Raw genomic sequence first — 27490 nt, forward strand, 5'->3', positions numbered from 1 at the left:
GAGGAGGATATACTTTGCAACAAATTACTACAAATTTAGTGGCTAAAAGAACACACATTTATTATCTCACAGTTTGCATGGGTCAGGAGTGTAGGCATGGCATAGTGGGGTCCTCTGCTCAAGGTCTGCAAGGATACAGTCAAGATGTCTATTGGCTGTATTCTCACCTGGAGGCTTATGTGAGGAAAAATTCACTTCCAAGCTCTTTCAGGTTGTTGGAAGAACTAATTTCCCTGTGGCTTTAAGGGTGCCAGCTCTTTGTTGGCATAGCTAGGAGTCACCCTCACATCCTAGAGGCTGCCCGCAGTATGCAGCTCTCTCCTTCAGCAGTGTACAATATGGCCGTGTGCTTTTTTAAAGGTCAGTAAGACAGTGTCTCTCTCCAGCCTGCCGAAACAAAGTCTTACATAATGTAGTCTAATCAAGGTAGTGATAACCCATCACCGCTACCATATTCTATTGGTTGCAAGGAACCCATTAGTTCTTCCTACAATCAAGGGGAGGGAATGAATTCTAGAAGAGTGTGACTCATTGACAGGTCACTATAGGATGTATCCGACTCAGAGGGCTTGAAAGAAACTTTCAGTGGAATCAAATAGAAACTGAGTGTCCAAACTGTTTGATTATTATTTTCAATTCCTAATTTTCCAATGACTTGTATTATAAAATTGGAGGTAAATTCCTTTGGAAAATGACTGGTCCTAAAATATAACGTGACACATAGAAACATAGCAAATATTCTCAAATCAAAATAAAGAATGATGAACTAATAGTGCTCAAAATAGTTCCAAAAAATTCACACACTAGAAATAGCATCAATTCTGTGTTTGACATAACAAGCTAAATATCCAAAGGAAAGCAAAAATGACAATGTCACATTAGATTCCATCATCACAACCCCTCCCATGGTCCACAGTGGAGTATCCAGCACTTTGTAGAAACTATTTGGCTTCTGGAAATGATCAGCAGTAAGTGAGGTATGAAAGAAAGCAAGAGACGTAGCAATTCCAAATGCAACAGGTGACTATGTAGGGTGACTTTACTGAAAGTAGAGAGAAGAAAAATGTTTTAATTCCGTTTATTCACTCAGCAAATATCGACGCTTCTAACATGCCAGGCACTGAGGACATGATGCCAATCAAGGCAGACTTAGTCCATGTCCTCAAGGAGTTCATGCTCTGTCCTTACAATAGCCACTGACCGCATGTGGTTATTGAGTACTTAACATGTGGAATTGAGATACAGGTATAAGATATTCACTAGAATTCACAGATTTGCTACCAAAAATATATAGGCTATTGTATCAGTAATTTGTATATTGATTATATTAAAATAATATTTTTGATGCATTGAATTAAATGAATATATAGAATATTATTCAAATTAATTTTATCTGTGTGGCTCACATTTGTGACTTCCATTATATTTTTATATCTTTGTATTGGACAGTCCTCTAGATTATGGGCTTCTCATTTCTGTACCTTTTGTGCCTAAGACGGTGCCTGTCACAAATTTATTCCATCCCCATCAAGAAGCAGAAAGGAAACAGAAAGGCCACCTGGAACTGAGTAATATAGTAAAGGACAGTTGTTGTCAAACTATTTCTGTCTAAACACCGGTGTTCTTAGAACTAGAGAGTGGGGACCCACCAGATAAAATACAATAATGGTCTCTTCTCAGGTTTTGGGGTTGGAGGAAGTCAAATGAAATAATTTTCTTAAACTAGTATTCTTTTTGTTCATCCATTTTTCTGAAACCTTTGTTACCAGTTATTGCTTTTGTGCTGTAAAATAAATAAATAAGAAGTAGTATGATCAATGGAAAAACTGGAAACAGCCCCCATCTACCAAACAATGAGAGCTTCCCTGGAAAACAGTTTCCCTGGTCCCTCTGTGACCTTTCCAGACTTTTTCCATTTCAGTCCAGTTTGTGCTTGGTTTCTGACCTTTAGTCTCATGTCTTGTTTTGGATCCTCTCCTGCCCTTGTGGACAGAAGTCAATATTTGGTTTTGCTAGCTTTAATGTTTGATGCTATAGATGTTGATTCTGTTTTCCTCTTCTGGACTTGAGCAGGGGAATCATATTCCAGTTTCGGCCTCTTAGCCTTCCCAGCTAATTCTAAATTATACTCACAGAAACAGAAGGTGTTAGACTAAGGAGACATTATTGCTTTTAGCTCTTTGCCTTAGGCAGTATGAATCATTCTGAAGCATCTAAGAAGAGTGTCTTCTCCCATAGTGCACTTGATACCACAGATGACATTGTCATACTCCCTTCAAGGAGAGAGAAAATTTTCTCCCCAGAAATCCATGGTGGTTAGGAGCTTTGGGAAGTTATTGAGAATCTAATAAGTTACCTGTTCTTCAGATTACTTGTCAGGAGAGTGGGATGCTGAGAGATAAGATTTACATCATACAGAATGCATGAACTGAAACCTATAAGAAGTATTACTTCTCTTGTTTTCTTTAATTCAACTTAATTCTGATTCCCCTCCCAATCCTACCAGGCTGGCAGAATGGCCAATCTCAGGCATTATTGGGGTCCCCTCTCTGTCCCAGGTTTGTACCAGAATATGGGATATATAAGTAATATCTAAAATACACATACACACAGAGAGACAGAGAGAGACAGACAGACGAGGGGAGAGAGTGGGAGAGAGAGACAGAGGGAGAGAGAGAGAGGAGGTGTTTTAATCTCCAGTCTGTATGAGGACCACTGATGTCTCAGAGTCCAAGCCCATAGTAGCCCCTCTGGCGTCTGATGGTTGTTGACTTCTGTGTCACTAATGGGGTCTGGGAACTCCTCCTAAAGCTGAAAACTTTCACAATATAGGTCCCACCCTCCCTAGGCATTCATCATAGTTTTAACTTCTAAATTCGAGTCTCCTCTTAAGCGGAGGCCACAGAGCAGTATATAACATACAGATCCCTACTAGTCTGGGGACATGCAAATCCCTTCTCCTTTCCCCCTCCAGGAGAATCTCTCTCCATTTCCTTGACTTCAAAAGCCCTCACCTCTCATCTCTTCCTCTAGGATATGATCTTTTTAAATACCTACAGGATTTTTATAAAAGACAGAGTTATTGACTTCAGGTTACTTTTACCAAGGCTCTGGCTCCTACCTGACATTGTGAAACCACAGATTTAGACAATGGCTTCTTTGTTTTTTAATATGTCTCTAGAAACGAGCATAGTACTTGGTTCAATAAACATAGATTATGTAAGAGAACGAATGAATGAATGCATGAAGAGTATTCAGTAAGATTTTTTTTAAGATTTTATTTTATTTATTAGAGAGAGCACAAGCAGGGGGAGCAGCAGGCAGAGGGAGAGGGAAAAGCAGACTCCCCACTGAGCAGGGAGCCTGATGTAGGGCTCCATTCCAGGACCCTGGGATTGTGACCTGAGCCAAAGGCAGACGCTTAACCAACTGAGCCACCCAGGTGCCCCTATTTCAGTAAGATTTATATTGGCCCCGACTTTCCTAAGATCTGCCAAATTTAAACTTTTTCGTCACTTTCTCAGGCTCCCTGCGTAAATTGGTATATCAATATGGCAACTATCCCTAAGGCAAAGAAACCGACCTTATAGTCATGGCCTGAACCTGCAATAGTGCACACACCAGACAAGCAGAATATAATCTGGGACATTTCAAACACTTTTTTTTTTTCCTAGCAAAGAGTCTGTGAGCCTATTTTCATTTCACTTCTGTATGAGGAAACTTGATGGCAAGACTGCCAAGTCCTCTACCAGTTCTGATGTAGAAAGAACCTACACATTACTTCTAGACCAATAGTCCCTGGAAAGTCAGCTTTGACTTAAAGACCAATAAGGATGAGACAAAGTGTGGGTTAGACTCTAGGGCCCTCAACATGTCTCCAGGTTCCCAGAGCTCTTTTTTTTTTTTTTTTTTTGCTTCACCCACTAAAAAGATGATCTTTATCCATTACCATCCTTTTCTCCTTTGATCTTCCTCAGTATGAAAAATATGTTTCCCCTCTTTTTGAAGACAAGTGCCTCTGACTAGGTTTGGGATGGGTAGCAAGTGACTGCCTCGAAGGTGCCATTGGTTTACACACGGCGAGGATGAGAGAGCTCTGGAGCACAGTGAAGACAGTGAGATAACATAGAGCACCGTCACATGGGAGGCATTCATTTGGCTCTTATATACGAGCAGCTACTTGATAAGGGGCAACATTATTTACACTACTTCCTGTTTCCACAGATAGGTAGCTCCACTAGACTAATGCTCCTGGCCTCCTTCCCCACCCTCTTACTCACTCCTCTCCATGAGAGAGAAGTGATTTCTCTAACTGAGGAGTTTGGGAGAAGAGATGAGACAACCCCATTCCATAACAGCTATTGGGACAGCTCTGCTTTTGTGAGGGGTAAGAGGATGTCTTGGACCAACTGACCTTGTAATTGAATAGGTAGGTCTGCCTTATCCTAGAATTCAGTGTTAGGAAGTAACATCCTCCAACTCAACTGTGGGACCCCTTAAACTTCCAACACTACTATGCTGTGTTCATTGTGACAGCCATTGGAAATACAAATACCAATAAGTCATGGTCTCTTTACTCAAAAAATTCATGGGTCATAGTGGGGACCTGGCACATACACATAATTATAATATTATGTGGTAAGTAATGACTCAAATGAGGATTGGGTACTGTGAGAACACAGAAGAAAGATACCTAATCCAACCTGAGGGGTTCCAAGAAAGCTCAAGAAGCAAGCTGAGTCTTAAATAAGAATTAAAATTTAGCCATCAAGGAGCACCTGGGTGGCTCAGTCGTTAAGCGTCTGCCTTCGGCTCAGGTTTGAGCCGGGATTGAGCCTGGGATTGAGCCTGGGATTGAGCCCGGCATCAGGCTCCCTGCTCAGCAGGGAGTCTGCTTCTCCTTCTGCCCCTCAGCCTACTTGTGCTCTCTCTCTCATTCTCTCTCTCAAATCAACAAATAAAATCTTAAAAAGAAATTAGCCATCAAAACAATAAATAAAACAACTACCATTTATTAACAATGTGTCATGTTCTAGGTAAGTGCTTTACATGAACTATTTAATTTAATCCTCACAACAGTCTATGAAATATGTTGTTAATACTCTCATCTGAACAATGAGGATGTTGAGACTCAAAAAGCAAATTTTTTGAGCTCATACGATGCATAAGTGATGAGGATGGAGGCATGCATTTTTGGGTACTTTAAATCAGGATTCAGTGAACTTTTTCTATGAAGGCCAGATGTTACAACTACTCTCAACTCCCCTATAGAGCCGACTTAGATAGAACATAGAGCATGCATAAATCAGTGGGTGTGGCTGTGTTCCTGTAAAACTTCATGGACACTGAAATTGAAATTTATATAATTTTCCTGTGTCTCTAAGTATTTTTCTTCTCCTAATTTTTTTTTTCAACTGTTTAAAAAGGCAAAAGCCATTGTTAGCTATGTAAAAACAGGCCATATTCAAATGGATCCTGCCAGATTTGGCCCACAGGCCATGATTGCCAATCTCTGAGTTAAATCATTTTATACCCAAATTCTTCTCCGATTCTTTCTTGCAGTTTTCCCCTTTCTTTGTGATGGCTGGGACTTTAGTTGGTTTTATTTTGTCTTTATTGGTGTGAGTTATTGGATTTTCTTTGATGTTTTCTAAGGTGGAAAATAATTTTTTCGCCTTCCCAAAGTGCCAGTTAGCTGAAAGTAAGGAAGCTTGTGTGGGTGCCCGTTAGAAACCATTACAGTCTGTCTGCCCTGCTGTGACTCTGAAATATTTGGCAGAACTTTACTTCTTGTTCTTTCAGCCCATTTTGTTTTTTCCTTACTAACCTCTGGTACATCCCTCTGAGTTAAGAAGTTCATTTCTTTATAAGTCCAGATAGGGAGGCTGATAATAAGCAGAGTGTCGACTTCAAAAAATGACCTGTCAGTTTTTGTTACATGGAGGTGTTGGGTGAGCCTTAGAACATTCCTTCTGTTTTCCAAAGATGAGGAGTTAAAGGCTCTCCTACACTGTGATTTGGAAGCCTTCTGGTAGGAAAGGCCCAAGTAACGTAAAATTGTCAAAGTTCAAGTCTGACTCTTATAAAAATTATGAAGGGATAGAACTTACTTTCTGAGCACTTCCATCCTTTCTTAGAATTTCTTATGCCTGCTCAGCATCTGCTTACCTACTTGCACTCTGAGATGCCCAGGACCCTCAAAATGTCCTTCGGTCCTCTACTTGGATCAGTCATAAGTAGAATGGTTTTTAGTCTTTTGAAACTGTTGGATGAGAACTCTTTCAGACACCCAAGAATGGATCATTTTTGGCAGAACTACTACTTGCCTCTGTAATATCCATTGTGCCTTTCTTCCTTAGTAATAGAACCCCAGATTGTTACCCAGACAAATGACTGTCTAGAAATAAAGACTAATTTTCGTAGCTTCTTTATAGCCAGGTGTGAACAAATGGATATATTTCAAACAATGATACGTACAGGAAATTGACCTTCAGCAGCTTTCGTGAAGCACACTTAGGTCTCTGGTATGCACCACTGCCATCTCTTCTTTTTGTCCCTTTGTCCTTGAAATAAGGATGCTGTGGCTGAAGCTCCAATAGCCACTTTGACCATGAGTATGAAGGCCCCTACAAGGGATGGTGGGTGAAGAGCTGAAAGAAGGATTCCTGGCCCCTAATTTCCTACAGCCACCAAATTGGTTCTGGATGACCTCTGGTTTTCTTGCATATGGGGGAAAGTAAGTCTTTATATTATTTAAATAATCACTTTCTTGGGTTCTTATCATTCAAAGTTCCCCTAACTTTAACTGACACAATTATCAAGTTAGCCAAACTCCTGTGGGTAGAAATATTGTCTCTCTGGCTTTTTGAGGCAGTTCAGCTCATATATCACCAGGTACCCAGTGGCTGGAAAAGGTGATCAGGGACACCTCCATGACTGTTACAGCAATTTCCTGGCTCCTACTTGTCAGTTCCAGATCAGTCCTCAGCTCAGCTTTGAATTTGGATGTCTTCCATTTTACCTAGAGACACGGGGTGGGAGAGAGGCCAAGAGCAGAAACTCAAGACTTCTCTCGCCCATACCTGCCCAACCACTTACTCCCTGCTTGTTCTGGAGTAAGTTAACCTCTTTATGCCTCAGTTCCTCATCACTACAATCGTGGGATGAGTAGTAACTACTTCATAGGATTATAAGTGAGATAATGTATGTGATGTGCTGAAGACAGTGTCTAGCACAAAGGAGTGCTAAAAGTCTGTGTTTGTTACTGTTATTATTATCATTAGGGTATTTGATGCTTTTGACTTGATGTTGACAGCACTTTATCTTCCTTGTATTGAGTTACTGTTTTTTATTTTATTCCTTTATAAGTTCATTTAAAATATGTGTCCAAATCTGCCCATATCATCCCCTCTCCCTCTTCTTAGAACAAGGGCATTTGGAGCCAATTGGAGATATTGAGGCCCAGATGCCAACTGAGTGGATGGTGTCAGAAATCAGAGGGGATTGAATTACAATGGGGGTCCCTGTGTGAGGTGGCTCGGGCATAGAAAGCCAGAGTCCTTGAACAAATGGCAAGATTCAAATACTGGAAGGACATAAATAAAAGATATCCTATTAAAAAAAAAAACAACAAATAACAGATGATAAATTTCCAGAAAGTTTCTCAGCCTCACTTGCAATATAAATTAAAACAATAAAAGATCATTTTTCATCTCTCAGGTTCACAAAGATTTAAGAAGTTTGATAATGCCCAATCTTGAAGACATTGTAGGGACATAGTGAATTTGAATTCTGTCTCCCCATGTGATCTTTAAGCACACAGAAACATATTGTAGGGAGAAAGAAGTATATGGATACACAGATCCTTTATTTGAAAAAAAAACTATTTTATTATTTGCTGTTTTGACTTAGTATTATTGTTTCTAAATTGAGATATCACCGACATGTAACATTGTATTAGTTTTAGGCGCATAGCCTAATGATTCGATATTTGTATATATTGTGAAAGGATCACCACACTAAATTCAGTTAACATCTGTTACCTCACGCGGGTGCAGTTTTTCTTCGTGTGATGAGAACTTTTAAGATCTACTCTCTTGGCAACTTTCAAATATCCAATGCAGTATAAACTGTAGTGTCACCGTGCTGTATGTTACATCCCAGGTCTTATTTATCTTATGACTGGAAGTCTGTACCTTTTGACTTAATATTATTTTGACATCTTCAAAAATATTTGTCTAGCATTCCCAATTCATAGACACCTCAAGTATTTCCACTTTTGTACTACTATAAAAAATGCTGCAGTGGACTTCCTCTCATGGTACCTTTGTGCACTTGTGTGAGGATAGATGTCAGAAAAATTCCCGAGAACAGAATTGTTGGGTCAAAGTGTATGTGCATCATAGTGCTGAAAAGCTCTCTCAAAAGTTTGTTTTATTGCCATTTCTTCGAGGATCCTGGCTTTCTGTGTCTGAGCCACCTCACACAGGGACCCCTGCTGTATTCCAGTCTTTCTTCTGATTTCTGACACCAGCCACTCAGTCGGTGTCTGGGCTTGAGTGTCCTGGCTTCAAATGCCCTTGTTCTGAGTGGATGGGGAGGGGATCAGATGGGCAGATTTGGACACACTCATCCCGGAGAGTTAGGTGACAGAATGAAAAACTGTAGATCTTCTTTTTCTAAGTCATGCCTCTTCCATGAGGAAGAGGGATAGGTCATATAAGCTCTAGGCATCTCCAAGCTGGTGTCAGTCTTCACCCAGCTCCAGAGTCTCCAACAGCACAATGTGGCGTCATGAGAAATCATTATTCTGTCGTGAGGATGAGGCAGGAAGCCCAAACAAGTTCTTCCATGCTGCTAGCATCCTATTCCAGAATTGAATCCCTTTGGGAATGTTGAGAGGAGAGGGTTCTCCAGGTAGTAAGATCTCCCCACGTTGGGGCCACTTAGAGCCCACAAAGTTAACTCTGGCTAATACATTTTCCAGAGCTCCTGGCATCCCCTCACAGCACCAATTGCAGCAGAGGAAATATTAGAGAAAGTAGAGTCCAGAAAACTATGTTCCAATTTTTCAAATAATAGAGATCAAGTAAAATACATCTGTAGATCACAGTTTGGGTAGGTACAAACTTTGAATCACTTTTTCAAGAACTTGTGCAAAGCCCTGTGTTGTGAAATAGGTATGTATATAACAGCCTTCACAGGCCTCTTAAACCTGCTTCACCATCCCCTGAGAAAAGGCGTGGTTCAATCCATCCTTCCTTACTTAAGGGGAGTCTCTCTTATCCCACAGATATTGCACAATCTTGCTTTTCATCCACTCCAGGGAGTACCTGAACTCAGGAAGCTGGGGCACTTGGCAAAAGCAACAAATTCCCCTTCAGAACAAAGAGGCACAATGATAAACCCAGCTCTAAGAACACACTGTGCTAACCTATAGCTCTCTTGCCAGGTAAGCCGCCTGAGCTCTGAGAGTGACTGCATCACAAAACTTAACCAGTCACCCAGCCATGACTCCTGCTTCTCCAATCAACCTGTGCCCTCCTCGCCATCACCAGGTCTGCACCCATCCATACCCACCATGTCTTTCAAGTTCTAACTCAATACTCACTTCTCTGGCCCTGCCCTTCTCTGAGGATGCCCACCTTCCACATTTTCCTGGACACTAAAGTGTTTAATCCCCACCACAGTGGGTTCCTGTGTGTATTCAGAGAGTCAGAACGACACAATGAAACTTTCCAGGACTTTGACATCTGGCAGACGTGTCGTTGAATTCCAGCTTCCGCAATAGCCAGCTATGACCTTGGACAAGTTACTTAATAGTTTCCTCCACTGTCAGATGGATAATCACAATTGCCTTGGAGAGTTGTTTCAAGGATTAAATCAGATAATACATGTAAAGTACTCAGCTCTGTTCTTGACTCATGCTATCAGACCTATTATACTTAGTGTTACCTCTCTTTCTCTAATGTCTAATGTCACATATTTAGTTTTTTAATTCAAATTGTCCATTCCTTGAAACAGAAACCAAGTCCTGTGTTTTTTAATCCTATAAAAGCATCTAACACAGGTTATTTATGGATTAATAATTGTTGCTGAACTTATTGGAATATTTACATAATATTGAGGTCAAAGGTGAGAGGGGCATGTGAATCAGGTTTAAAAGTTGATGGCCTCAAAAATTAAAAAAAGAAAAAGAAAAAAAGTTGATGATCTCAACAGAATTAGCACAGTATCGGGGCGCCTGGGTGGCTCAGTCGTTAAGCATCTGCCTTCAGTTCAGGGTGTGATTCCCAGGGTCCTGGGATCGAGCCCCGCATCAGGCTCCTCCACTGGGAGCCTGCTTCTTCCTCTTCCACTCCCCCTGCTTGTGTTCCCTCTCTCACTGGCTGTCTCTCTCTGTCAAATGAATAAATAAATAAAATCTTAAAAAAAGAAAAAAGAATTAGCACAGTATTATATAGAGACTGAAGAAAAATGCTCAAGCTTAACTCAGAAAACCTGAGTTGTAGTAACCTTCATAAAGTCTCACAACCATGCTAAGCTTTTGTGTCCTCACCAGAAATTATGCTTAACAATATCTGACCTGCCTACCTTTCCAGGCATTTTGAGGATCCGTTGCCATCATCTTTGTGAAAACATTGTCAAACAGTAATATAATATAAAAATGAAAGACTTGAGAATGGTTGGGTAAATCCGACTTACTATGATGATCTAGGAAGAAATAGGCAGGCTGTTTCTCCTGGAAACTGTCAGACCTCTGAGCATTGTTAGAATTTGTAGCCTTGAAATGTGTGCCTCCCCTGGATAATGGAAGTTCAGACTGTACTGCCCAAGACTGCTCAGAACCAGATCTGCTTGCTCCTTAAACTCTGCCCTTGCACCTGGATTAGGCCTGTGGTGTGGCTAAAGCTAATTTCTAAAATATTAGGGGCATTTAAAGGCAACAAAGTCCAGAAATGTTCTCTGGGTTGACTACATTTACTGAGAATAGAAAGTGCAGGGAATTCTGGAACTCCTACAGATTCAAATAAACCCAAACTTCACCTCTATACAAGTCCACCCCTTTTTTTTTAATTATGTTATGTTAGTCACCATACAGTACTTAATTAGTTCCCAATGTAGTGCTCCATGTTTCATTATTTGCGCACGAGTCCCATTTTTAACACTCCTTGGTTCATGTTGTTTGGGTTTCCTTTTATTTGTTTTTGCTGCAAGTGTTTGGAATTGTTAGCTTCTTGACAACTGGGGGTTTGAAAGGAGGTAGAAAATTACTATCAGATAGCTGTTCCATGCGTTTTTTGGTAAGAACCTAATATAAAGGCATCTGGTCTGGTGTTGAACCACAGAGTAGAAAACAAAACATCTGCCATCTTATTTCTGTCAATAGTTTGGGTGTGGGTATAGGTTGAAGGAGCACATCATGAAGCAGGAGGAAGGTCAGCTGGCTAGCTTTACATTTAGTGTATGAGCAGGGATTTTTAGACCTTGAAGCTCAGAGATTTGATTCTATGAGAACATGAGATTGTATTGGAGTACTGAGGATAGAATTGCCGTATGCAAACTTCCCAGAGGCACATATAGAAGTCCAGACCTTCACTTCGGTTCCTTTCATTGGGAGATACAAAGGCATGATCTAAAGATCAAAACCAGACTGTATATGTCTTTGGTTTGCTTGTCTTTTTTCATTTGTGGGGCCAAACTACATGCAACACAATTTTAAGCCAAATTTTTTCCAGCTTAATTGAGATAAGATTGACATATAAGATTGCGTATGTTTAAGGTATGCAACATGATGATCTGATATACATCTATACTGTGAAATGATTAAGTAACCTTAGGATTACTTAACATACAGTCACTCATATAGTTGTGAGTTATCATATAGTTGCCTTAGCAACTTTCAGGTATACAATCGTGTATTGGTAACTATAGTCACCATGCTGTACATTACATCCCCAGAACTCGTTCATCGTATAACGGAAAGTTTTAACCCTTTGACCACCTTCACCCATTTTCCTCACTGCCCCCTACACCAATGTACTCTCTGTTCCTATGAGTTCATTCTTTTAGATTTCACATATAGGAGAGATCATACAGTACTTGTCTCTCTCTGTCTGACATATTTTACTTATCATAATGCTCTCAAATTTCATCCGTGTTGTCACAAATGACATGAGTGCCTTCTTTTTTTTGGCTGCATAATATTCTACTGTATTCATATGTACCCCATATTCTTTATCCTTTCATCCCCTGACACTAAGGTTGTTTCCATATTTGGCTATTGGGCATAATGCTACAATGATCATGGGAATACAGATTATCTCTTCAAGATAGTGATCTTATTCCCTTCAAATATATACCCAGAAGTGGGATTGCTGGGTGATATGATTGTTCTATTGTTAATTTCTTGAAGAATCTCCAGACTGTATTCCATACTACGTGTACCATTTTAAACATTCCCACCGACAGGGCATGGGGGTTTCCTTTTCTCCACATCCTCACCAGCCTTTGTTAGCTCTTGTCTTCTCAATAGTAGCCATTCTAATTGGTTGAGCCAGATTTTGAGAATCATTTAAAAGTAGATTTCTTGAATGTCTTGGGAAATCAGAAGACCTGGCCCATCTGCTTTCACAGATGGCAACAGTCCCTGGATGTTGCTAAGCAGTGGTGCCCTTTCCAGGAAGTGTGTGCCCTCTAGGTTTGCACATCTGTTACCACTGATTATTACCCAACACCAGGGCCATTTATCACAGCACTTGCATGGTTTTCTTGAAATAGAGAAATATGTCTTCTATACTTACGTCTCTATCAAAATTTGGAAAATGGAATAGAAAATTAGAAGGTAGGGTATTTTAAGAAACTTGAAAAAGACCATACTTCCTTTTGGAGGTGAAGAATAACATAAGCAAGAATAAACAGAATAATATAATAATGTAAATATATATAATATGTGTAAAATAATACATATATTATTTGTACTGGCACAAACTTCTCCATTCCCAACATAAAATTGCAATAACTTCAGCCTTGAAAGGATTTTAGACCTCATTGGTTACACTGGAGTTTTTGTGATAGAATCTAAGTTCACTCTAAGTAGATTCTGTTGGAAAAAAAACAAAAAGAAGGAAGGAAGGAAGGGAGGGAGGGAGGGAGGAAGGAAGGAAGTCAGGCAGGCAAGGAAGAGGGAGGGAGCGAGGGAGGGAGGGAAGAAGGAATCTCCAATAATCCCCAAACAAATTTTTCAGCTGCTAGACTTTCTGGAAAAAAGAAAATGGCAATAAAGTTATTTTTGCATTTGTGCAAAAATGGGACATCCTTGCTCTGATTGTAATCTAAGGCTGCTTTTACTTGGGGCATTGATGTTGGTGACACCAAGAGGAACAACCACAGTTTTTTTAACCTTTCAGAAAGCCTGTGGGACAGAGTTTAAAACACAGCAATGTTAAGGGTGCCAAAGACTCACTCTTTGGAAGAGAGGTTGATCGTTTGGAGGGCTTCCCTTTAAAAATGATTTAAAGACCTTCACTCAGAGGACTACAGATGTAAAATCAGAGATTCAGTCAAGTGAAGCCTAAAACGTGGCAAAGGGAGCAGGGTAACCTAGCGGAAGGGAGACATGATATGGAATTTGTCAAACTTCAGTCTGAATTCCAATCCTTCCACCCCCAACTGATGTAACCCTGAGTGAGTTTCTATAGAGCTGATGTGAATATCACATGACAAAACATAAACTGGCCTTTTGTAAGTACTTTCAAATGCTGGTTCTGATTCTCTTCCGTGTTTCCTTGATATATGATAATGGCAGCTATCATGGACTGACATGCCAACTGTTTGCCAGACCAGTGACCCTTCACCTGAGTTCCAGGTTTCCTTGCTTTTAAAGTGGCTTCAGACCTTTTTTCAGCATTTTAATGCACTAGAGCAGGGGGCATTCCCTTTCTGTAAAGGGGCAGCTTAGAAATATTTTTATGTTTGTGACTATCTCTACAGTCAAAGGGCTCAGGGTCAGAGGGCTCTACATTTTCTGTCACTATTACTCAACTCTGCCTGCCACTGAGTGTGAAAGCAGCCAGAGACAATATGTGCACAAACAGGCATGGCTATATTCCAATAAAACTTAACTTACAAAAACAATCAGATGGACCAGGGGCCATAGTTTGCCAACCCTTGTACTTGACTATAAATCTTTGCATCCCATACACATTTCTTGCTGTCTGAATGCATAGTTTAAAATTTTCAGTGTGTTTTAGGAATGAGGGAGGGAGGCAAAGAGGAAGGGACAGAAGAAATAGCAAGAGACCTCAAAGTGAATTTCTATATACAATAAAAAATGGATTATCCATCTAGACCTTATTGGATTTTTGGAAAGATTGCAACAGTGAAAGTGTCTGAAAGTATTTGGGTCAGAATCAGGGAGCATTAAATCAGTTCTTTTTTCTTTCTCTACCTGCCGTTCACAATTACTAAATATTTATTGAGTACCCACTATTTCTTCAGGTTTGACTGATCTAAAACCACTGAATCCTAGGAGAAGGGAAATTTGGTTCTGGCTTTGCCTCCAAGGATGTGTGACTTTATGGATTCTCTGGCCTTAGGTTTCCACATCTGTAAAATGACACATATCTCCTCAACCTTTTTAAGAATGCTATCATATTTGCATCAGAAACCCCTTGGGAAAAAATGTACATTTCTAGATTCTACCCAAGATATCGGAATCACTTGGGATGGAGCTTAGTTTTCCTCATTATTATCCCCAACTCTATTTTGGGGGGAAAAAAAGGCAAAACAAAACAGTATTAAACCTACAAAAAAGTTGAAAGAATCATACAGTGAACCCCCATTTACCTTTCACTAGATCCACTTATTGTCATTTTCACCATATCTGCTTCATAGATCATTCTTTTGTTCTTCCTCTCTTTTTCTGTTTCTATATTTGGAATTCAGTTGATAGTTTGCCACATTTTCTTGGTAATTCCTCTCTCTCCCCATTTGAAAGTCAGTTATAGATATCATTTCACACCTAAACACATCAGTGCATATCTTCTAAGAATGAAGACATTCTGTAATGATAATGCCGTTATTGCATCCAAGGAATTCAATTAACATTGATGTGCAAATATATAGTCTATATTTAAGTGTCTTTGATTGCCACCAAAAAATGTCCTTGTATTTTTTCTTTGATGATCTAGTCCAAGATCCTTCATTTTATTTGGTTTTCATGTCTCTTTAGCTTCCTTTCATTTAGAAAATTCCATCTTACTTTTTGTCTCCCATGACTTGACATTTTGAAGAAATCCAGGCCACTCACTTTGTAGAATGCACCCCCTCTTCTGATTCTGCCTGTTTTCCCATATCTAGATATTTAGATGGAAAATTGGATCAAACATCTATATGGTACTTTGTGCACCTTTATTGGAATATATTCTAAAGACAAAGCGAATTGCAAAGAAATTTTGAACTTACTAGGTAGGTTTGTTGTTGGTATTGCTATTGGAATAGTGATAGTAACTCTGAAACAATTTCTTTCCATATTGCAGGACACAGCAAGATGAATAAATACGTTGACATTTTTGGAAACCGGATCACATGAATTGGAAGACAGAAATATGGAATAAGAAAAAGTAAGAAAGTACCTTATGGTGTTGGATTCGAATTGGAGATAAGAATACAAACTCAATTTACCTACCACCATAGTAGAGATAAGCACATCTAGTCTCCAGATCTTGGTTTTTAAATAATATTTCATAGTAAAAGGAACCAGGGCCCCTTGAGGAATGGGTGATCCCAGGGCTAGGCAGATAAAATCCAAGTTAATCCTGGAATAGCTTGTTACGCCAGAGAACAAAAAGAAAAAAATATATATGTTTAAAGACAATGGGGATCTATCAAAAGTACATGGGAGTCAGCTTGAGGAGGCTTATCCTGGCCAAATTTGGTATATCTAAGCAGAAAACAGAATAATAATAGTAATGGAATATAGCACATTAGATAAGAATCCATCAGAGTGAAATTAAAAAACAACAACCACAAAAAAGGCTGTGTATAGAAGAAAGATCCTCATTTCAGACGGATGTCTGCTAATAAATGTAGAAGGAATTACTGAATTCAATATCTGCTTTTTTAACATGCTCCCCAGGTGCTTCTCATTTCCTCCCAAGTTTGGGAACAAATGCTAGATATTTCCTTGAAGCTCTTTAATTCTACAACTGCTATAAAATCTTAAGCTCAGCCCCTGCCTTGGAAAAACTAATACTTAATAGAAATGTAGGAAAAATAGAAATTCTAGTCAGCCTGTTGACAATTTGTTTCCTCTAAAGTACTCCTGAAAGCATTTTCCCCACTGTTTAAAATGCCAGTCATCTGGGCTACTCCTGACACTTGCCATGCTAATCTAGCATGGTCCTAGGAGAACTACATCCTGCTTATTTCCACCACAAACCCCTTCCCCAGCAGTACAAAACATTGATACCCATGGAAACAGAAAAAGGAGGCAGCTGCCTGGGATTGTCTCCAGGCTCTGCCTTTTGCTTGCTGTAGTTTTCTTTTCCCCTTCACCAGGCAGACGAGAGCTTTCAGGCAGCAGGGCATCCTTGGAATTTAGTCCAGTGGACCCTCTATGTAAATTCAGTGCCTTGTGATACCTCAGAGGGGTTTAATTTCCATTCCAAAAGTAGGTCAGTAGCCCTTTGCTTTTGAATGTGTCTTCTGCCTCTGGGCTTCCAAGTTTTGTAATTAATTGGGGCCATTTATTTTATAGTTCTAGTATAATCATGCAGAGAAGCAATTCAAAAATGAGCAAATAGTTATGAATTTTCTGCCCATAATCAATCTTTTCCTTTGCTCCCCACATCCAAATCGATGGCCAGATTCTAATAATTCTGCTTTCAACATTTTTCAGGCATCATCCTTTGACCTTCCATTTTCTTGCTTTCATTATCAAAGAGCCATGGCTGTTTTCTCCTTAAAATTTCTCCCTTGATCACGTTAGACTGTAGTCAAAGCAAATGACACCAAAATACCTTATCCAGGCCCTTGACTTCAGTGCCTTTAAGACACTACTTGCTGTTTGCTCTACCTTTCCTTCGAACTCAACAAATCTAAAAGGAACCCATACCACCTCTTGACCAGTTCTGCCACCGCCTTCCTGGCCACCTAAGCTTCTACTTAGTATATTATAACAGTTAAAAAGCATGAGTTTGAAATCAAACAGAACAATTAGAATGAGGCTTAAATCCCAACTTGTAAGCAGTGTGACCTTGTCGAGCTAAACATTCTCATCTGTAATATGGGGATAACATGACATATGTCAAATGGTTGCTGCCTGGAATCATGTACATGTTTTGTATGTACAGGGCCTAACATAGTGTAAAGATTTAATGAAAACTAATTATTTCATTGGCTTCTCCTCCTCTTTCTAGTTCTCTATATGGTAAATTAGTACGGTCTGTTCAATATTTCTTTAAACTATCTCTTTCATTCCCACACGAGTACAGCTTGTTATCCCTGCTTAGGTTACTGAATAATCTTTCCAAGTTGTTTTCCTGTCTTCAGTAGTCCCAAAGACTTGTGTTCTTTATGTGTGTAAGGAATCTTGCTAAGGCACTTCAGTCTTTCAACTAACCCATTCCTCATTCTGTCAACAGATTAATCTGTCCTGGGATCTGTTTTCATTGTACCTCTCCCTTGATTAGGAAGAATCAGTGGCTTCCCAGGACCTTTAGGATAAATTCCACCTATAAGGTAAATAGGCTCCAACTTATCTGTAGTGGAGAATTATAATTTGGTCTGGCGCAGTCCTCTTTTCTGCCTTATTCTAGTAAATATATCTCTTTATTTTGGTGAATTGCTTATCGTCTCCATTCCGGCCACGGGGCTACATTGGGAGCTGTCAATCATGGTGTCTATCTTCAGCCACCAGAGTAGATTTGTGATCCAAGCTGAACCATCTTTCTCCTTTTGGGTACTTTTCTAATTGAGATGAGGGGAAAAGAGACCTTTCCTTCTTGGAAGCTGAGCTGGGTACTCTCAACCTTGGCACTGCCAGTGGCCATGGCTTGGCCTTGTGCAATCTGAAAGAATGAGGTGCGCTAGTATCAGTTCCAGCTGTACTCAAGGCTAGCCTTTCTCTTGCCCTTAGCAAATTGGCTAGTGAGCTCATGCATTTCCCATTTGGTGTTTAGTGTCGGCTGAGATTCTATCATTTGGAGCCAAGCATTCTGCCTAGTAATACTATCTTTTCACCAGATCTTGGTCTTACTTCTTTCTCAAACCCATCTAAACTGATCAACCCATGCTCAGGGAAGATAATCTATTCATGGTTTTCTTCCTGCCTTTGACCACGTTGTTCCCCCTGTTAGGAATGTTTGTTCTCTCTTATCTCATTCTCCAAAGCCTGTGCTTCCCTAAGACTCAACTCAAAGCCTTTGCCTTTCCTGAAGCTCAGTGTGTCCTCCGTGAGGGCCAAGGAGTATTCCCTTAGCTTAACATCTGAGCTTCAGATTCCAAACCCTAAAAGTTATCCGATATTTAGTTACTAATTGGGTCATTAGTCCTTGCTATTTCCTACGTTTCCACCAAATTAGAATAAAAATTCGAAGCTCAACCAAGGTCTAGAAGTGAAGGAACTAGTTCCAAATCACAAACCCTATTTGGGGCAGAATACATTGAAGTTTCCTTAAAAATACTCATGTCTGACTGATGATAGTGGAGGAATGATTTTTAAAAGGGAAAACATGAAGCAGGAGCTTAAATTATCCAAAAATGTCTAGATTGCTAGGGGCTTGGGGGGGAAAGACAACATAATTTAAAGTAAGTGCTAGAATTTATTAAATGATGAAAAACAGAAGTCCGTAAACATTCCTTGATCTGGAGGTATTACTAAGCATCAAATATGTTGGTGTAATGTTTGAGAGCCTTCCAGAGCAGTCAACGGAGATGAGGCTCTTGACAGAGAAGGCAGTAGGGTGGGAGAGACAGTATTTGGGAACTAGCCCAAGTTTCAATTACAGTTTCAGTTAGAATAGAAGGAATGGGTGAGAAATCTGTGTAGGATAAAAGAGGATCTGTGCATAGCCATGCCGGTGGACTAAGAGTTCAGAGTAATGAGTTAACGGGGAGATTATCTAGGGAAGCACTGCTATAGTAGGAGGGAATAAATTGGGTGAGGAACAAAAATGGGCTATCAGGTTGTGAGGTAGAGTATAAGAGGAAGTTTCTCATGGGGTCAAGAGGGAATTCAGGGGGATGACTCCATAAAGGGAGTGGCGACATCATGGAAAAAAGTGAGTTCCCCTCATATACAGACCTCTGATTCCAAAGGTTCTGAAAGTAATTTAATAACTAACCTCTTTTGGAGTCTAAGGAGCAGCTTAGCAAGATCCTGAAATAGTTACTTGAACTTTCATGTCTATTTCATTTCATTATTTGAAAGATGGGTATGGAAGAAACTTTGATTTCTTATTCCTTTTGACCTTCAGACCAGGACATGCTTTATGCCTACTTAGGCCAATCGCTAAGTTCCTCGTGTGGAGGGTTCTCTTGCCTACTGGGATTTCAAAGAGCCATTTTGTTCAACGTGTCTTTAATATAAGATCTGACCTACCACACACAGTTTTTAAAAGGATCAAATGTATAATCCCTTAGGAAAAGTGCCTTAAATTTACATCATAGGTATTGAAAGACTGGTGTAAGGTTTGTTTCCGCAGTAGGTTGTTAGGGAAGGGAAGTAAAGGGGTGGAGCTCAGGAGGGGAAGCTAGAAGATAAACATCTAAGTACTTGCAGTTCTGCCCTGGGCTAGCCCCAGAAAAACCCCGTGTGGCATTCCTACCACAGAGGGAGAGAGCGCAGAACTCTCACCTGACTGCCTGGCCGGCTGCGAGTCTGGGTGGTGGTCAATGTAGTTTACCAAGGACCCACCCAGAAAAGCCAGGAGCATGCAATAGAGGGTGTTTGCCAACCCTCTTCAAATTGATGATGGACCTGTTCGCCAACTGGGGCGTACCAGAGAAGAAGGAACCTGCTCAGCCTTCTTTCTGCTTGGCGCCATCCCCCAGTCTCGGTGCTTCGCCTCTCAAGTGAGAATCTCTAAGCCAGGGTTTGATTGAGCTGCTTCCAGTGGCTCTACACTCAGCACTGCAGCCGGCTCCTTCTCCCTGTGTACTCCGTGTTCATGTGTGTCTTTCTGTCTGAATGATCTTTGCATCCTAGGGTGGGCTTCCTGCTGCTTCCTCATACTTCGCAAGCATTTCACCAATCGTACTGACATCACTAGGTCTCACCTTAGGAGTTTTGCATTTCGAGTACCCCTCCTGCAAACTCACCCCCCCCCTTCTCACTCTTTCTCTTTCTCTCTCACTCTTGTTCTGCTCTCTAATTCTGCCCCCCCCCATACCAAGAAGCTCTTTGTTTCTTCTTCTTCACTATTCACCGTGTACCCACTGTCCATCCTGCATATTGAACAAACCTCCCTAAAGATGCCCCACGTACTCTTTAGGAAGCAGTGCCAAAAATACAGTGATGATACTTTTCAAACCCAAATGTTGGATCATGTAAACACATGATCCAGTAGAAGATTACTCAGGAGATAATAGTAACCTTTGAAATCAAGACTGACGCTGACAATCCAAAATGTTTGGCTGTTAAAGCTCAAAGGGGACAAGGAGGAAGGTCTGTGTTGCAATCCTGGTCCAGCTTCCCTCTCTGATCTTGTGCCTACCTCTCTCTTCCTCCCACAGGCTGTCCAGCCACACTGAGCTCCTTCTGGTCCCATGAACCAGACAAGCTGGGTTCTGTCTCAGGTGCATTGCGCTGGCACGTCCTTTTCCTGGGACCTTATTCCCTAAATCTTTGCAAGACTCCCCTCTTCTTATCATCAACGGCTCACTCCGAAGTCACCTCCTCCCAAAGGCTTTCCTTAACATCGTCACCCCTGGTCTCCCTGTAGTCGCTTGCCCTGGTTACTCTTGACTCTATCACACTGCTGTAGTTTCTCTCCAGCATTTACTTCTGCAAGAAAATATCTTTATGTTTGTAGTCTTTCTCTATGTCCACTCTACCACCCATGACAATGTAAGCTCCATAAGGCACGCCTTTGCCACATTCTCTGCTCGCAGGTCACAACCCCTAGAAGGCTGCCTGGGATACAGTAGGTGCACAACCAAACTCTGTGGGATGATTGGATGAACACACACCACTGCTTGCGCGTGTGCCCTTGGTGCTGTGGAGCTGAGGATTCTGTGACCTGCTCTTGCAAGTCCACATTCACACAAACCTCTGGAGGAAAATGCACGTCCCGCAGGAAAGGAACCCACAGAGGAGGATCCCAGTTCTGACTAGGTGGGAAATGAAAATCAAAAGTTTAGGCCAGAGGAGGAAACAGAACAGGAGACAGAGCTAAGCAAAAGAAATCTGGTTTAAGAAAAAAGGGGTCGGGGCGCCTGGGTGGCTCAGTCATTAAGCGTCTGCCTTGGGCTCAGGGCATGATCCCGGTGTTCTGGGATCGAGGCCCACATCAGGCTCCTCCACTGGGAGCCTGCTTCTTCCTCTCCCACTCCCTCTGCTTGTGTTCCCTCTCTCACTGGCTGTCTCTATCTCTGTCAAATAAATAAATAAAATCTTTAAAAAAAGAAAAAGGGGTCGGGGAACTTCAGGTATAATTTCGGGAATACGGAGTTGGACTGGTAGTCATGAGAGCCCAGTTGCAGCTTTGCCACAAACCCACTCTGTGGCCTTGGGTCCACCGTTGCTCCACTCCGAGCTTCAATGCCACACTTATAAAACGAGGAAGGGGCACCTGGGTGGCTCAGTCGGTCAGGCGTCTGCCTTCAGCTCAGGTCATGATCCCAGGGTTCTGGAATCGAGCCGCACATTGGGCTCCCTGATCAGTGGGGAGTCTGCTTCTCCCTCTCCCTCTGCCCCCACTCGTTCTCTCAATCTCTATCTCTCAAATAAATAAAATCTTTTAAAAAAATAAAATGAGGAAGCTGGAAGTCTTTTCAGTACTTTCCAGTGATCATTCTTTTTTTTTTTTTTTTTTTTAAAAAGAGACCTAGGAAGGGATAATCTAACTGCAAGTGTTAAGGAACTACAGGGCACTAGTCTCAGGTCCTGCAAAGAGCTAAGAAATGAGGTAAATAAGGTTTACCCTTGAGAATCCACGTTGCCAATGAGAGGCCAGAGATGCAGAGCTATCTGAGGAATGAGATAGGACTTCTAGGCCTGTAAGAGCACAACAGTCACTAGTTTCAATATATTAGCATGTCTACAATTTTTTAAATAAGTATCAGTGAGGCAAGGGCAGAGTGTTCTCTAACCTTGGAAAGAGGGAGAGGCTGGAGGCAGGGACGGGCGCTACCCGTTTACACTCAGGGTGCCTAGGTGCCCCCTCCCTGCAGAATGCACCCTGTAGCTAATAGGGTCCGAGTCTTGAGGAGAGTGTGTAGGACAGTGGTTCAGAGCCCAGAATCTTCATAGCTGCCTTCAGATCCCGATTGCTATCGACTCGCTGCAGGCCCCAGGCCAGTTATTAAACCTGTATCTCTATTTGTTCACCTATGAAATGGGAATGATGTTAGTGGTAAGGATCCCCAAGAATCTCTGGGAGGATTAAATTAATGTACGTAAAGCATGCAGAATAGGGGTTGTTCGTGTAATTCCACTGACAAAGCCACCTCCAGCTAATAAGCACGCCTCCGGCCTAATGATATTCAGTATTTGTCTCCCCTCCTTCTGATGCCATTTTCAACAAGCTACTTATGTCTTCCCATGTAGGTTTGCTTACACAGGAAAAAATGTGTTGATCACAGAGATTCTGAGAAATTACCATTCCAAAGCCTGTGATATGGCATATCAATAAGTTACTTGGAGTTGTGTCTGGGCCTCCCACGTTGCTTGATCACAGAGGTAAGATGCAGGCATGATGGAAATGGAGGATATCAGTTCTGATTTCTGAATCATCACACTGGGGTTCTGGTGCCTAGCTCCTCCTTAATGTTTCGGGTTGTTACATAGACACTCAGGCTCTGATTTCCCTAGAGTGAGAGATTCACTCCTGTGAATCCTCAGCCTCTAAAGCAGATTGCAGTCCCAACTTGTTTTCCCACCGCCCTGGGGCAGACCTCTGTGGGCTCCCTATGATCCTGTGGCTGCTGTCCCTGCAGCTGTGGGTACGTTTACATGAAAGAACATAGATCTTGAAGAAAACTGGTGGATTAAAAATGTAGAAAAGGTGGGAGCTGCAAATAGAAGCATTAATCTGGGTCTCTGCTCACCTGCATCCAGTGACTTCTCCTCAAAAGAAGTCCCAATGTTTTCATTGTCATGCCTGAAACTCCAGCTACCCTTTAGGGATTCATCTGAGTTTTGAAGCGTTGTCAATTAAAAGTGTGGGTCATTCTGGAAGGGTTAGAGGATGTTTGGTAATGTCAATGATGATACATATCAGTGGGAATGTGTTTGATAAGATTTCTTTCCTCCGGACACCTTGCTAGGTTGGGTCTACCTTTAGGAATGAGCAGATTTGTGAGTTTTGTTTTGTTTTGATTTTGGACAGAGGGGAGAGGGGTGTACAGAGGCAGGAGATACATGAGAGACTTAAAACTCTTGGGGAGGCCCATGGCATCTGATTATGGTGGAGGGAGAACCTGAGGGGTTCAAGGACCAGGAGGACTCTGGGAGTTTCACCTGTGACACGGGTTATGTTGGCATTTCTGGATTGGCCTAGTAAAGTAACCAACAATTATCATACTGTTCCCCTGAAAAAATGCAGCCTGAGATCCAAATAAGTAACTAGTAAAGGAACTTTTCAGAAACAATCAATCCATTGACACTGAGTTCTCAAATGGTGAATTTCCTATATTGGATCTTGGGAAGAAAGCGAAAGTCCCAGGAAACATTTGGTATGGCAATGGGGGGGAGGGGGATAGGTCAGAAGCATTGAGCATATTCGCTGTTAAAGCTGTAAAGACATCAGTTCCTGGGGTCTGGGGCAGACAGTGACCTGCTGAAAACCCCCACCAGCACAGACACCTCTCCAGGGATCCGGCAGAAAGATGTCCTGCATTTAAAGAGAGGAAGTTTCGGGCACTCGGGTTATGCTGACGTTTCATGCGGAGTTCTCAGGACAGCCTTCCCTTCTTGACTCTCCGAGAACCCAAGGCCTCCGTCTGAATCTACCTGAGAATCCTCGCGCAAAGGAGAGACAGGTAAGACCTCAGCAGAAGCCAAGCCTCGGTTTGAGGAAGCCAGCGTGAGGAGACCTGGATATAGATACAGCTGGGGGTTAGGACGGAGGGGCAATCCAGCGGGGGGTGTGGAAGGGAAGGGGTCAGGAGCGTAGAGTGAGGGGACCTGGGCCGGACGAGCGGTCCCAACGGAGGAGCGCTGTGGGCGCCCGCGGGGAGGCGAGGCTCTCGAGGAGAGGGCCGGGTGGGGAGGAGAGCTGGCGCGAGGAAGCTGCCCTGCGGCGCCGTGGGCTTCGGCAGCGCGGCGGCGGGGGTCTGAGCCGGCGAGAGGGAGAGAGCGCCGGAGCTGCGGCGGCTGGAACAGGTGAGCGGCCGCGGGGCGGCGACTCCCCGCCCCTCCCCGCGGGCGTGTCTCCTCCTACCCACCCTCCCGGCGCGGAGCTGCTCCGCGGCTCCCCTCGGTTTGGGCTTTTGCAACTGGCAGCTGGCTTTTTTTTTCCCCCTCCCCTGTGTCTGTCTCTCCTTCTTTTAGGTCGTTCCACCCCGCCCAGGATCAGGCGAGGGGGAACGGGCTGGGCTGCGGCTGCCAACTCGCGCGGAGCGCGTGTGCGAACTCGCGGAGCGGCGTCCCGCGCCCTGCCTCCTCCCTGCGGGGCGCGCGCTCCTCGCTCCCCGGGCCCGCGGCCTCCCCCGCAGCCCTTCCCCACTTTTCCCCCCTTTGGCAATCACATGGCATTTTAAGAATGCCGGAAAGATGGCGGTAGCGGCGGCGGCGGCAGCGGCGGCGGCGGGGCCGGGCGGCGGGGGAGGCGGCCGGGCGCAGCGGAGCGGGCTGCTGGAAGTTTTGGTGCGGGATCGCTGGCACAAAGTTCTGGTGAACTTGAGCGAGGACGCCCTGGTTTTGAGCTGCGAGGAGGGCGCCGCGGCGTACAACGGCATCGGGACCGCCACCAATGGCTCGTTCTGCAGGGGCGCCGGCGGCGCGCAGCCCCCGGACTCGCCCGCGGGGGTCCGCACCGCCTTCACCGACCTGCCCGAGCAGGTGCCCGAGGCCATCTCCAACCAGAAGCGCGGCGTGAAGGTGCTGAAGCAGGAGCTGGGCGGGTTGGGCATCAGCATCAAGGGGGGCAAGGAGAACAAGATGCCCATCCTCATCAGCAAGATCTTCAAGGGGCTGGCGGCGGATCAGACCCAAGCCCTGTACGTGGGCGACGCCATCCTGTCGGTAAACGGGGCAGACCTGCGGGACGCCACCCACGACGAGGCGGTGCAGGCGCTGAAGCGCGCCGGCAAGGAGGTGCTGCTGGAAGGTAAGGGGTTAACGCCGCGCGGGCCGCGTACACACCTCCTCACCTCCTCACCCTCTCACCGCACCCTCACACTCACCCACTAGCCGGCACAGCCTAGGGCCCCGGCGTGGGGGGGGGGGGTGGCGGGGAGTTTGGACAACTTTAACCCAACTGGGGGCAACTTGTCCCTACCCGAGAGTCGCTGCAGGCTTGGACCCAGCGGGGGTGTGTGCAAAGGCTGGGCGAGCAGGGTTTCTTGAGCTACGTGGCAGATGGTTAGGGCACCGTGTCTCATTTTTACCCGCGGATAATCCGACGGTAGTGTCGGGGCCCGGGAAGTGGGACTGGAAATGAAAGGCAGCGGTCCATGCTACGGTGAGAGCTCACTGAATAATCGCAACTCTCATGGTTTTCTGCTTTGGCACCATGTTCTCCTCAGAAGCCTGGGCAATCCATTTAAAAGGGTTCAGTCCTCAAGAAGACAGGGAGGAGTGGCAGTGTTTGAACGCGAAAACCCCATCATCTTTCTGGACTTCCCTCCTCTCAGATTGGAACCCGGGCTTAAGCTGGGGAGTTGTGCCAAGGGCTGGGAAGTATGTGGCAGCTTTATACAGAAGTTCCCTTCTGGTGCCAGGTGTTCGGCCGGTCAGTCTGGATTCCAGGCTGCTCTGGGGGGAGGGCTGGTGAGGCAGTTTTTCTGCCTGCCTTTCCCCGGGATTTTTTCTGAGTGGGGTGGAAACAGTTTTGCATTTTAAACAGTTTCCCTTGAGTGTGAAGCTTCTTGGAAAGGACTTTCTTGAGATCCTATGTGCCCAATCCCCTCATTTTTCAAGTGAATAGAATAGGTAGCCACGTTATAGTACGCTTTTGCAATTATGTGTAGAAAGGCAGTAGGGTATTAAGTGGATAATCACTCTCCTTTCCCACTACATCTGTATTTCTTACTTGGTAACTGCCTCTCTGCCCCATTGCTTGCTTTGTACATGCCTCAGTTAGAACAAATATCATGTAATTATTTATGTCTATTTACTCAGCTTTTCCCACACTGTAGATGGAGTTGCCTGGGGTCTTTTATTTAGTTATGGGTCATTTCCCTTGAGTTTAGGTGCTCAGTGATATGCATCCTGAGTGAATAAATCAATGAACCCCTAGCCACGAAAACGGAGTGTTTCAACCCAGATCTTGTAAACTGGTGGTTGATTTAAATCCTCAGTTAAGGACTTAAGTCAATTTCCTGCTCACCAGATGTGGTGCTGGTGTGTGAAACTGAGAAAGTTCAAAGTTGGGAAACTGGCTTCGTTACATGTGACAGCTGATGCAACGCTCTGGTACATCTGCCTCCTGCCTAGAATACAGAGGGCTCCCCCCCACCCTGCCTTTATTTATCTAGAGGATTTGCGATGTTCTTCATATTTAATTGCTACCCTGGATCCAGAAACTGGAAGGCTATTTGCTTTGGCTTGATGATTAACATAAGTAAATAGAAAAAAGTTTTCCTGACTCAAGTGTGTGTTGGTTTGTGTGACAAGGGGCCGGTGGGATCTGGGGCAAGTGTAGTTTGGACTATAAACTGCTGGGCACCTGCTCAGCTTGCACTATTTACTATAAACTCTCCGGGGGGGACAAAAGGCAGGTCATTTCTGTTTCAAGGCACTGCCCTTAATTATGTCTTTTCTTCTCCTTGGTTTCAATTTAATGAATAATGACTTAGCAAAGAGATAAAAAATATCTCTCACCCAAAAAGAGGAAGGAAAGGTGACTCCCTGCAGTTGAAAATACACTTAAAGAATCGGTTATGTGACTGTGTGAATGCAGCAACTGAAGAGTGAGTTTTGTAAAAACCTCTAATGTGACATTCTTGCTACACGTCGTCCTGTGTTGCAGGCAGGACCTCTGGGGGAAGGCCTGTGGGCCTCCTAGACATGAACCACCTGGGCTTGGGGCAGCAGTCTTATTCCCAGCCTGAGTTTTCAGATTGGCTGCAATCAAGAGAAGCAAGTAGAGGCCCCCTTCAGAAC

The 27490-nt window shown here is 43.2% G+C and overlaps 1 protein-coding gene across 1 annotated transcript in view; it reads left to right on the top strand.

Moving 5' to 3' along the window:
• The first annotated feature begins 24603 nt into the window (after nt 1-24603).
• Nucleotides 24604-27490, top strand: part of SNTB1 (syntrophin beta 1) — a 220599-nt gene continuing 217712 nt past the window's right edge. The window contains exon 1 of the mRNA XM_045805722.2: nt 24604-25493. Coding sequence (XP_045661678.2) covers nt 24938-25493 — 556 coding nt within the window. The 5' untranslated portion in view covers nt 24604-24937. The remainder of the gene's footprint in view (nt 25494-27490) is intronic.

Source organism: Ursus americanus, chromosome 9, assembly GCF_024610735.1.
Source record: "Ursus americanus isolate L20-20 chromosome 9, mUrsAme1.1.p, whole genome shotgun sequence".
NCBI lineage: Eukaryota > Metazoa > Chordata > Mammalia > Carnivora > Ursidae > Ursus > Ursus americanus.